The 13701-nt window shown below is 41.6% G+C and overlaps 1 protein-coding gene across 25 annotated transcripts in view; it reads right to left on the minus strand.

Annotated features, from left to right (window-relative positions):
* PARD3 (par-3 family cell polarity regulator) overlaps positions 1 to 13701 on the minus strand; it is a 637712-nt gene that overhangs the window by 445901 nt on the left and 178110 nt on the right. For all 25 annotated transcript variants that reach the window (XM_077268525.1, XM_077268526.1, XM_077268518.1 and 22 more), the window contains exon 3: positions 4084 to 4264. In XM_077268525.1, the coding sequence (XP_077124640.1) occupies positions 4084 to 4264 (181 nt within the window). The remainder of the gene's footprint in view (positions 1 to 4083; positions 4265 to 13701) is intronic.

The following is a 13701-nucleotide window of genomic DNA, read 5'->3' on the forward strand; positions in this document are numbered from 1 at the left end:
TCCAATGGTGCTGAGGCTGAGGTGGCCGTGTGGTCATTACAGGTTGTAAGCTTCTTTGAAGAGATGGATTTCAGGTTCCGTTTGAAGGATCCAAATGTGGTGGATAACCGGACGTGTTGGGGCACAGAATTCCAGATGAGGTGGGATATTTGAGAGAAGTCAGGAATAGCAGACGCATACAGGGTGAGAGGGATCAGGAAAGATGGGTGATGGTGATGATATTATCTGTCTTTGATTCACATGGGAGTCCTGTCTTATTACTTATTTTTATCTTTAGCGCCATTTTTTAATTTTTAACGCATATATAATATAAAAAAATATGTTTTAATGAGGTTTACTTATATTTAGTTGCTTTGCACTTAGGCCCCCTGTCACCACTATTTTTCTAGTATACATTTCTTCTCTATAAGCCCACAAGTCATAATATCAGAATCACAAGTCATAATATTGCGTAGGTCATCCTCATGCTGCCAAAATGATTTCAACCTATCAAGACCTGGACTCCACAAAACCTATGGAGGTGACTTGTGGCAATTAGCACCAGAACATTAGCAGCAGATCCCTTAAATTCAGTAAATTGCTTGATGCGGCATTCAAGAATTGGGTTTATTTTTCTAGCACATCCAAGAGCAGCTCGAGCAGTGTGAGATCTGGAGAATTTTTAGGGTAAAGTCATCACCTTAAAATCTTTGGCATTTTCCTCAAACAAACCTGAACAATTTTTGGAGCAAGTACTACGCTACCACCTGGGAAAGACATTGCTATGATGGATTGTAGGTGGTCTTGAACAAAAGCTCAGGCAGGTAGTACTTGTGAAAATAATATCCACATGACTATCTGAGACAAAGATTCCCAGCAGAGCATTGTTCAAGGCATCACACTGCATTCGCTGACTTTCCTTCCTCTGATAGAGCAATGCCTTGGTCTGATGAATGGCACTTGGATTCACTTTGATCCCGATTTGATGTTTGTATGTCCAATGTAGGCCCTTTTGGCGGTGTAGAGAGGCAACCAGTGTATAGTGGTACTTAGACATTGTATGACTACTTAGGAACATGTCCATTATTTTTGAAGTAGGATACAAGAATAACATTCCCCTTTAGGCAACTATAAAAGTGTTATTTCGGCACAATATGGTAAAGTATGGTTATTCATTGTCTCCATGGTTAATACTATAGTGCAATCAGAGTGCACTGTCCAACTTAAGCCTTTCTCTGATCAGTCTGGTTCAAGTAAGCACAGACACAACAATATGGCAGCCGTAAGAGTGATTGCGTGTGACACAAAAACTAGAGATGAGCAAAAAGATTTGCTGGAACCTGGTTGAGTTACCACATAGGTAGTACGTGGCTGCTGGACCAGAGCCCTGCAAACATCTTCCTGCTTGTCATGATCTCTCCAGATTAGTAGGCCCAGGGCAACGTCATGTCTGCGTTGTGCCACAAACAATGACGTCACACCGGACCTACTAATCAGAAAAAGAACTGGGGATAACGGTAGGTAGGAAGAGATTCGTAAGGCTCTTGTTCAGCAGCAACATAGGTAGCACATGGCTGGTGGACTACAGCTCTACAAATATCTTCCTGCTTGGCAGCATCTTTCCAGATTAGTAGGCCAAGTGTCATCATTTTATACCGAACCTATTAATCAGAAGAATTGCTGGGGATATCAGTAAGTAGGAAGAGATTCGTACGGCTCTGGCTCAAAGGAAACAGGTAGTACGTAGCTGGTGGACTAGAGTCGTGCAAACATCTTCCTGCTTGTCGGCATCTCACCTGATTAGTAGGCCCAGTGTCTTAACTTCACACCAAACCTAATAATTTGAAGAATTGCTGAGGATACCAGTAGGTAAGGAGAGATTTATGAGGCTTCTGATGTGGCTGCTGTACCAAGGTTCTACAATCTTTATTTGCTCAAAATGAATGTGGTTTTACATAGATTGTCCAAAACAGTTTTGCAAAACTGGGGTAAATCAGCTTGTTCAAGTGAAACAGGGTAAAACCACTTGGCCTCGGTTCTGTACAGTTTGGTACACAATGACTATGACTGCATGCCTCCTTAAGACAACAACACAACTTTGGTGACAGAAATACTTGTTGAACTGGTGATTTTTGCAATCATGTCAACTTTATTATATTCCTTTACATACGCATTTTCCAAGTCTGTTCTGAAAGCTGAATCTCAAAAGCTCTTTATAAAAAGTAAGCCTGATCTGGAGGGATTTCATCAGCCCATTATGAGACCAGCTGGATGTACAGATGTAAAAAAAAAATTTTCCAATGCCCAATTAAAAGATACAGCATGGACCCAAATTGAAGTCCTTCAAACTCAGTCATCAAAGTCTTATGTACAATGAGTGCTGCTTGCTACACTACACCATCTAAGCCGACCTTATAATTAACGGCACAGTGTATTTACGCAATTCAGATGCATCTTCTCCCGGCTCTTTCAAACTAAATTATGCTGGTTACGTAAATGTCCTCATAATGCCTAACACATTACCAGGCTTTTGTGTTCTGCTAAATTAGCAAGAGGTCCTTAAAAGAAAAAGCCTGGACACAGAAATAAAAAGAAGGAAGTATTAAAAAAAAAATGTAATTAATTTCACTTTCGAACGACTGAATCTACATTGTTAGAATTGCCCTCTTTAGCCGCTGTGACCTCTCCCACTAGCTCCGAGCTTTATGTACTCGGGTCACTTCAGGCTGTTTATGCAAACCCTCAATCATCTCAGAGTCCATTAACTATTAATTCAACATACATTTACTGATTCCTGCATAGTTTATTACCTAGAGTGGATGACCTGGAGGAAAAACTGACATCATGGGCAAAGCAAAGAGATCATTTTAATCTCCGTGGATCCTCGTTTACTTTTTCCTATTTTATGGTTTGTGCTGCCTCACTCATAGGCAACAGAACATACTTGACCATCTTCCTAATATCAATAAACGCTGTGGCATTTCACAGACACCAGTTTTAAAGAGACTGTCAGCACAGAATGACTGTCCAAACCAAATATAGGCGCTCGATGTACCCTTGGAATGGCCAGACCGTTCTGTACAACTTTCTGCTACTTGTTTTCCATCTAGCTCCGACCTTTTCTGGCTCTATAAAGTGAGAGCTGTCAATCAAAATAGAAGCGGGCGGCGATAGAGGGAAGACAAGTAGGTGGGGGGTGCATTTGCAAGTTTGGCCACTAAGTGTGCAGAGTGTCTGTACTTGGTTTGAACAGTCATTCTGTGCTGAGAGAGTGTCTTTCAACAGTGAGGGATTTGGAAAGACTGGTCGGCTCCTTTTTGCAAAATTAAGTTTGATTGATCGGTCGCTCTCTTTATATGTAATAATCAAAAAGAGGTTTATGTATAATTAGATACTAGTGATGAGCGATGAGGTGTTAGCTAACCATGCTTGTGTGCCGAGTGACTTCGGCGTGCTTGAAAACTATGTTCGAGTCCCCGCAGCTCCATGAACAGCCGAAAGACATAACCAAGTGGAGTGGAATAGGAGGGGAGTCAACCAGCGATAGCTGTGAGGGATCGGACTTAATTTTAACAAGCACTGCGTAATCATTAGGGGTTATAACAGTGGGACACTGATTAGCTTACCATTGGGGGAAGCGTCCTATATGGCAAAGAATCGTCCAAAGCGGACAGCTCATTTACGAGTTCTTTAAACTAGGGCTACATGGGACTTTGGCCACAACAGCTTTCGCACCACCGTAGTTCGTTCAGTGGCCGTGTAGCCCTAGCCTAAACGTCTTCCCGACATATGACGAACATCTTAAAGCATGGGTTGTCCACTTTGGACTACGCTTTGCTTTGTAAACAGTGGGTTACACCTGTGGTTGGACGCCATAGGAGATTGTCAAATGAATAATATAATGGAATGATGATGTAATTCAGAAAATTGTGTAAGCGATCAAAACAAGCAAAAATTGTATCAGTAGATCTAAAAGTCAGAACTCCCAAAAACCTAATATTTAAGCTGTACGGTAAAGCTTTGGTGAGCTGGCGTCAACTACATTTATTTCTCTTCTACCAGGATAGGAAATGTCTTACATATTGGTGACATGGAGTTACCTACTTGATCGCAGAACTGAAGGGGTGACCTCAATTTCACTTGTTGCTTGGTAAGGCTGGAAAGCGGATATACTGTTCGTTCCAAGTTCACTGCCAAAGATTTCCGGGCTTTGCGTGCCAGTAGAACTCGCGCTAGTGCCATCTCCCCCATGATGTGGATCTTGTTCTTCATATATAGCTACAAGCTGTTGATGCAAGAAAATAAAAACTTGTCAAATTCTAAGCATGGCGAGCAGAAGGCCGACAAGATGCAGAACACTGGCAAAGCAATAAACCAGAAGGCAATGGATGCAGCTACCAAGTAAAACACAAAGCTATAGGGGAAATCCTGTTCGCCACATGAAACATATCATAAATCCATTACACGTGCTTCACGTTACCATATAAAGATTTATATACATGAAAAACTGCATTACAGTAACTAGAGGAATAAGGTTACCAAAAACTGCTCGGTACGAGAATATCACAAACATGTGGTTGAATTTTAATTATTTTTGCAGTCACTTCCCCCATAATTTACTTAACTTCAAGGGCTTGAGGGAATTTGCTGGAAATCCATAGCACACAGCCGATGCCGTAATAGTATAATAAAGAAAAAAAAACATAAAACAGGTTTCAAATTGCTCACAGTCCTAGTGCTGCTGCTCAGGTGGTCCCTACCGGTCCTAGATCCGGTCCCTTACAGCATATCACTGGCCTTAGGGATCATACATGCCAGCATCATTACGGAGGTCAGTAACTGGATGCAGCAGTCACGTGTGTTATGCGCAGGATCAGCGGTGACCACAGGAACATCGGGACAGAGTTCCTCTTTATGCAAAGCCCCAGGCTGCTGCAGCCGCTCGCTTCCAATCATTACGTAGCTGGGGCTTTAATAGTAAGTGCTCACAATAGATTGAGCGAGCCGTAATCACTCCCCCTGATCATTGTCAGACAATGTGCTCCACACACACTGCAGAGAACGTTAGCTAAGGATCAGGGGGTGTGATTACAGCACGCTCACTGTAGTGATTGCTGACTGATCACAGCCCTAGCTCCGACCTTGTGACTGGACTCCAGCAGCTGCAGGGAAAATATAACTTCATTTTCTCCCAATAGCTGCACTTCCAGTTTATTTCCCACATATTTTAAAAATGGTATTTCTCTGTAGACTTAGTGCTGCGGCTGCAAATAAGTACAATTCAGATTTTTTTGATTTTCCTTTTATGACAGGCTCCCTTTCAGGATATTTTACTCTTTCAACACAGCTCAGAGATTTCTGTGCAGAAGGCATGTACTGCTGAGTTGGCTGTCAGTCAGTGCCGGGATCGTGGTTACAGCAGCCGCTCACTATGCACTAAGCAGTGACTGAAGCCACGCCGGGTGAACCTCCATGACTGAAAGCCTGAGGCTGCCAGGAGGAACAAAGTTAATTTCCTACCAGTAGCCGAGTTCTCAGTACAGGCCCTCAACATATATAAACTAACTGTAAAGCGGACATGTATGCTTCCCTGACATATGTCAGTTTTTGTTTTTTTTTATAAATTCTTTATAAGTAGAACAATAAACATTACAACGGTAAAGCAAGTTTTCTCTTGTCTGTTGTACATATGATCACAGCTTTATCAGGCGCAAAAAGACAATGAGCCAAGTGATTGAGAGAAAAGAAAAGGAAGGTGGTTGGGGAGGATAAGGATGGGGAGCATATAAATGGGATATGAGGAAAGGAAGGGGGAGGGTCGGGGGGGGGGGGGTAAGAAAGAGGGGAAGAACATGTAGGTACATAAACAGAAAATGGTTAACGGCATGGTTACATACAATGGAAATTAAATGTAACAAAGTTGCATGAATAACTTTCTAGCAAAGCAAGACGCAAGACGTCAAGGGCAATTAAGGGCAGCTTAGAGAGCTATCTTCTCGAAATTTTTTCCAGGGAGCCCATGTAGACAAATGAGAATCATGACTAGAGACCTCCCAACTCGACAACTCCTCAAGACGTGATATTTGATCTATTTTAGTATACCATTCCGACACAGTGGGGGGAGAAGTGTCCCTCCAATGTAGCGTATTCAGGTGTTTAGCAGCACCCACCAGAAGCGGGAGCAAGCCATGTTTCCTTGGCAAGTAGTTAGCGGACGGGCAGGAGAGGAGAGCTTCCTCCGCCCGAAGGCTCGACTTGATTAAATCTAATTTCTTGAGGATAGAGCTAATTTCTTCCTAGAAAAATCTTATTTTGGGGCAGTCCCAGAATATATGTGTGTGGTGACCCAACGAGCTAATACATCTCCATCAGATCCCCTTATCAGCGAGCCCTCTCTGGAGAAGCTTTGCTGGGGTTAAATGCCATCTAGTCAGGATTTTATATGCATTCTCCTGCAAAAGTATACACCTAGAAAAACCTCTGGCATTAGATAACATTCTAGAAACCTGATCCTCTGAAAAAGAGGTCCCAAGCTCCAACTCCCAGGAGTATATATATGAGGGTTTAAATGGTGAGGAAGGGGCGGAGAGATGGGAATATATACGTGATATGATATTAAGTCGTGGAAGCGGGAATTTGGTTAACACATCAAACCAGGACCAATTTGACTTGGTCGGGTATTTCTGCATAAACTGCGTGACAATACGTTTGACGTGGAGTGTCTGGAGGAAATTTTTAGGTTGGGTCGATGTGCCTGGAGGCCATGTCCCATTATGGAGAATTTTATTATTGTAAAATCCATTTAGAGTTTCATTAGGTAGATTTGTCCAAAGTTTATATGGATCCCTAAAATTTAGATCAATCAAAAATGGTACAGAGCAGATAGGTGTCAGTGTGGAAGGGAAGGTGTCTAATGGGAGCCCTCTATTCAGAAGTCTTTTAAGTCTCAGAGTTGTTAAGGTCACCTCGTCCAAACCGAAAGCCACTGGTGGCCTGGCATCGGACCAAAGATAGGGGATACCGCGAGAGCCCAATAAAGCCAAGTCCACGCTATCTCTACCTCCCCCCTCCCAACATGATATCACCTTCAGCCATCTGCTAAGATGTATAGCTCTATAATAAAGGTATGGATCAGGTACTCCCAGTCCCCCCGAGGAAATGGGATAGGATATTGATTTATAGGGTAACCTGGCTGGTTTTGACTTCCAAATGAATTTGGAAATAATTGATTTTAGTCTCTTGAAGAAGGTCAAAGGTATATTTATAGGAACCATATTTAAATTATATAGTATTATTGGCATGATGTATGCCTTAAATATATTAATGCGTCCCATCCAGGATAGTGTGGGTAATCCATAGGACTTCATTAAAGCCTCCACTCTTTTTAGCAATGGGGGATAGTTAACTTGGAAGAGGTCCGACATATGTCAGTTATAGTAATTAATTGCATTCCTTAAAATACGGTTCTACTGGAAAATCTTTTCTTAGAATAGTCCACTGTTCCGCTGTTATTACACCTGGAAATGTAAGAATAAATTGACAATCAAGTGTTAGAACAGTGTCAGTGTACAGGGACAGAACTATCAATACTGGTTGTGTGCGGACACATCGGACACATTCACAAGTTGTCTAGTAACATACATACTATACAGTTCACACATAATATGCTACAGAATTGGTATTTCTTGGGAAATTCAAGCATTTACATGGACATGTCAGTGGAGCTGATGGGCCCGCTTTAAATCATGAAGTTAAGTGAAAAGCATTTATCCATCCCGTAACTATGCAGCATAAACACCACAATCTAAAAGCATAGCAATAATCATGTTACACTCCACGAAATGCTACCATTGATTACTCCTCCTCCAATCATCTAGAGAAATAATAGACTTTTACAAGTATTACTGCAGTCTGGTTCCCCGAAATAATTGCAGTGTCACATACACTACATCTGAGCATGAGAATAAGCAGCTGGACAGCGAAACTGGTCAAAATTGCTCTAATGTGATCATTTTTTCTTGTAAGAACAAAATTATGGAAAGACAGAGACCAGGCTAGAAAAGACTAAGTGAAATTTGTCATGTACAGTAATAGGTTTAGTTAGACAGCATTCCAGGACACAGCAAAAATCGGCAACTGGACTTCCAGGACTAGATTACAACCACACCATGGAAAATACTGGCACTGATTAACAGGGGGAAAGGTTACAAGATTGAAACAGACACCGAAAATGTCCAAAAATATTTTGTCTATATTATAAAAGAAATTTAATCATCACAGGCAGGGCTACAGTAAACAGTATCAACTACCGGTATATATACAGTAGATAACACAGGAACCAACATTCACAATATGTGCTTACAGCTTAAAGGGGCTACATGTCTGAAGTCACTCCTTACAATTGTAGACTTCTGAATCCTCACACTGCGCACATGGCGCGCTGTGAGGAATCACAGGCACTGGGAACGAGCAGTCATATGACATTAAATATACGATTTGCATACATACGGCCACATCCCTACTATGGATGCCAATGCAATTGTATTAAGTAAGGTTGCGCATGTGCAGTCAGAACGTGACCGCACGATACGGGCGGTCCGGTGCCCACCGCTGGAAATTCTGCACAGTGTGCAGTGGGAGCAATGTGAGGATTCACAAGTCTGCAGTCACATGGAGTATAAGGCAATGTGCACACGTTGCGGATTAGGCTTAGGAATTTCTGGTGCGGATTCTGTCTCTCCTGGCAGAAAACGCACCTGCGTTTTTTTGTGCGTTTCCGCAGCGATTTTTGTGCGTTTTTGCCGCGGTTTTCTTGCGGATTTGCTGCGTTTTTTACCCCTGCGGTTTTCTATAATGGAATGGGTACAAAAATGCTGCAGATTCACAAAAAAGAAGTGACATGCTACTTCTTTTAAACCGCAGCGTTTCCGCAGCGGATTTTCCGCAAAGTGTGCACAGTATTTTTTATTTCTCATTGATTTACATAGTACTGTAAATCAATTGCGGATCTGCAGCGTTTCTGCACTGCAAAAAACGCTGCGGATCCACAGAGAATCCGCAACGTGTGCACATAGCCTAAAAGGGTTGTCCTGCCTTAAGGGTATGTGCACATGTTGCGGATTTTGTTGCGGATCCGCAGCGGATTCGCGGCAGTTTTCCATGTACTGTACAGTACCATGTAAACCTATGTAAAACGAAATCCGCAGTGCCCATGGTGTGGAAAATACCGCGTGGAAATGCTGCGTTGTATTTTCCGCAGCATGTCAATTCTTTGTGCGGATTCTGCAGCGTTTTACACCTGCTCCTCAATAGGAATCCGCACAAAAACCACAGTAATTCAGCAGTAAATCTGCAGGTAAAACGCAGTGCGTTTTACCTGCAGATTTTTCAAAAAAGGTGCAGAAAAATCCACACCAGAATCCGCAACGTGTGCACATAGCCTTAATACTCCTCGCCTTCACAATGACCTTAGCCCAAATGAGAGCACGGCAAGACAATATTTCGATACAAGTCCATGAGTCAGAGCCAGTCTATTGCTGCCTGTGTCCATGTGGCTGCTAAAGACCAGGCAGAAGTGAAGTATTACGCTTACAGGCCAGCGGGGGATATTGCAATAGATGTGAATTTTTCATTTTAACATGGGGACAAGAAAAACTGAAATAAGACATTGTTAAATAAAGTATATCTTTAACATAGAAATCCGATTTAAACAATAAGCTTTTCTCATTTATTTTTATTTTACGCACTCCTATAGCGCCATTTTACAGACATTAATGGCATGACACATTCTTTTAATTCTTAAGTGTATCGCCGAGATATCTTAAAGGGGGAAAACAAGCAGCTTTCAGTGAAGTCATTGCTTCTTTATCTAGGAGAAGGATGGCAAATCTTGCATTATTCATGACTTGAAGAATTAGTAGCAACTTTGAGTGTGAAATGATGTTTGACAACCACAGGAGGCAGCAATGACTGGGAGTCAGACTGATCAGCCTGACAGACGAACGTTTCCTCCGTTCCCAGCGCGATCCAAGTCTTCTGCTGTTAGGACACCTCTCGAGCACCGGGCGTCATCAACTCCATCACGAGGCCGATACAGAATGAAGAACAGGGCAAAAGAAACGAGACACACTGCTCAAACCAGAACCACATGCTTTCTTCATCTGCTCCATCTGAGCTGAACTGCCAGTGAGACACGTTTTCTATACAACAGCCAGAGAGAACACAGCCATAAGACGGAAGAAAGAAATCTAAGAAAACAGCCAGACAGATGTGACATCTTCAAGCAATTGTCAGTACACGGAACAGATCAAAATAAGAAAAGAGAAGGACTGGAGATACATTGTAGCCAATGCTAACTGTTTATTTGTCTTCCCTAAGTCATAAATCAACAACAATGTTTCAACCTGTACACAGGACAGGACACCACGTGTGGGAGCTCACAAGAAATAGGCGATAACGCCATGTAGTGCCATTGTGGAAAGACTAATGCACAGCGTGACACGATGGGCACTACAGAGCCAGGCTCAGATCAAACACAACCTCTAACGGTTGCATCACAATCCAAATTTTTTTTCTAGCTTCTTCTTACATTATGTTCAGATTCTTTCATCCCAACACTGATACAATTTGGATTGTAAAGAAAAAGGTAGGAAATGTTAGCAGTAAATTCCAGTTCCTTACTTAACATGATAACAAATGTGCCAAGCGGAATAGGGTCTTATCCAAGAGATGTAGTAGGTGAATAAATGCGGTAACGCTCACCTGCTAGGGTCGTGTGTGACACAACCACCCGTAATATACAGATATCAGCCGCTGCAGAGTCCACGAACATGTATGCAAGAAGACAACTTGGGAAATGGATAATGTCTGCGCTGCTGAATTCCAAAGAAGGATCCAAAACATCAATTATCGTCAACGCTTTTCAAAGTCAAGGAGGAAGGAGTCAGTTTGACCTTGAAACGCGTTGATAATAAACCACCTTCATTTTATTGATGTTTTGGATGTTTCTTTGGAATTCAGCAGCCCAGATGACATCCATTTCCCAATTTGTCTCCTTACTGAACACTTTGGCTTGTCTAGAATTATCTATTCCACTACTGGACTGTAGTCTTAGAAAGGGAATGAGAGGGAGAAAGTGAAATAAAAGGGGGAAAGGGATGTTTAACTAAAGTAGATTCGACCACAAAATCAGATGAATGACTTACTCTCTCCTGAAAGGCTGTGATGTCTGCAAGCCCAGCTGCCACGTAGTGCACCTTTTGGTTAACAGCACAGGACGCTGAGCCTTGAAAGGCGTTATTCAAAAATTAAAATTACCCCCTTTTTCAAGGAATAGAGGATAATCCGATCGCTGGGGTTCCAAGAGTATGTGTGTCCACCGCTCCATTCATTGTCTATGGGACTTCAGGAAATAGCAAAAAGCTGTACTCGGCAATCCCACAGACAATGAATGGAGCAAAGGAATGTTTAGGGAGCCAGGAATAATTATATTTTGAGAATAACCCTTTAAGCCATGTTGAGGACCACAGGTAACCCTCCAACAGGTACCTCGTAGATCTCAGTGGAAGGATAAACAAAATAATTTTTGTGGACTTTAGCCAAATAATTGAACCTGATGAAGGCCCCGAGGTCGGGCTGAAACACACTGTACACTTTACTATAAGAAAATGATTCTACAAATTGTAAGCCCCTTGCAGGTGTTTTTCCTCCTTTGGGGATGACGAGCAGGCCAAATCAAGTTGTTGCCCAGAGTTTTCAGAGCTTAACTGATAATGAGGACTACCTTAGCTTTTTACAGTTCCCAAAAATTCTTTATACTGGGGTTGCTTTCTTAAAGGGGTTGTCAGGTTTAGAAAGACTAAGACCTTGTATTTCTTATATTTTATCAAATAGCAGGTAGAATCACAGAATGGTAGAGTTGGAAGGGACCTCCTGGGTCATCTGGTCCAACCCCCTGCTCAAAGCAGGATTCACTAAATCATCCCAGACAGATGTCTGTCCAGCCTCTATTTGAAGACTTCCATTGAAGGAGAACTCCTCACCTCTCGTGGCAGCCTGTTCCACTCATTGATCACCCTAACTGTCAAAAAGTTTTTCTAATATCTAATCTGTGTCTCCTCCCATTCAGTTTCATCCCATTGCTTCTAGTCTTTCCTTGTGCAAATGAGAATAAAGATGATCCTTCTACAATGTGACAACCCTTGAGATATTTGTAGACAGTCTCCTCTCAGTCTTCTTTTTTGCAAGCTAAACATTCCCAGATCCTGTAAACGTTCCTCATAGGACATGGTTTGCAGACTGGTCACCATTATCGTCGCTCTTCTCTGTTTATTGATGTATTTTTTAAAATGTGGTGCCCAAAACTGGACACAGTATTCCAGATGAGGTCTGACCAAAGAGGAGTAGAGGGCAAAAATGACTTCACGTAATCTAGACTGTATGCTTCTGTTAATACATCCCAGAATTGTATTTGCCTCTTTTGCTGCTGCATCACACTGTTGACTCATGTTCAGTCTGTGATCTATTACTATACCCAAGTCCTTTTCACATGTGCTGTTGCTTAGCCCTAATCCTCCCATTCTGTATATGCATTTTTCATTTTTATTGACACTGATATAGGACGTTACTCTCTTTGGAGGACATGGCATCATTTTTACATTATGCAGACACCATGTAATGCTTTGCTTCACCTGTGAGGGCACTGCAGGGGCACTGACTAAGTGCAGCTGCTTTGCACACAGACCACAGTTGCTCATTGAAGGTTGTAACAATAGGAAACCTTCTTATCTTATTTTTTAGGGGTCATATTAATGAAAACCTTTGATACTAATGATTTGAAGGGAAACCTTAAACTACTGGGCAGAGTGTTTTAAAATAGTAAATCTGGGTAAATAGTGATTTAATTTAACTTTGAACAAAGTTATAAAGGGACAATGAAATATAAAAAAAAATAATAATAATAATACACAAAACAGCAATATCTACAAAACACCAGAATCTCTTTCTAGGTACAGCTTAGACTGGCAGGAAATGGAAACCATCTGCGGCATCAAGTTAGGAGCATCTTAAAACATCTTCAGACTGGCAGATGGCATAAAACAGCTTTGTTCCACTGACAGTAGTAGCAGAGGGAAGGGGCAAACTTTTCATGGCTTTCCAAAAAGAGCATGAAAGCATTTGCTGTGTGAAAGGGGGATGAGGGCATTTCAAAGGATTCACATTTGGCCCCTTCTGTTATTTAAAAAAAATAAATAAAATCTGCCTGGCATTAACTTCGTGTGGCACGGGAAGATTTGGCATGTACATGTACAATTACAAATTCAGAATCGGCTCATATTTATTTTATAAGCATAACATTCTATAATACACAAAATTAATTCCCAAAAGATTTACAGATTCAGTTACGGTATATTAGCTTTTTTATGAAAAAAAAAAAATTGTGCAAAACGGTTATTAAAATACATACGTAGAGTAAACGACATAAGGTATGAAATAAAGATTACAGCAAGGTATAAGCGATTCCGCAGAATTTTGTTTTGTTGCCAAGGAGATAAATAGCAACTTTTTAAATTCATACACTATCTTTATAGAAGGTGATTAGGTTTTCTTCCAGTTTGCAGAGATAAGGGCATTTAACAGTGCAGAAGACATGAGTATAAATTTGGGAGAATGACAGAAAAGGAGATATGGGACAGGTCTGGTAAGGGAGATAAACCAAGAATC

This window comes from Ranitomeya variabilis, chromosome 6 (genome assembly GCF_051348905.1).
Source record: "Ranitomeya variabilis isolate aRanVar5 chromosome 6, aRanVar5.hap1, whole genome shotgun sequence".
Taxonomy (NCBI): domain Eukaryota; kingdom Metazoa; phylum Chordata; class Amphibia; order Anura; family Dendrobatidae; genus Ranitomeya; species Ranitomeya variabilis.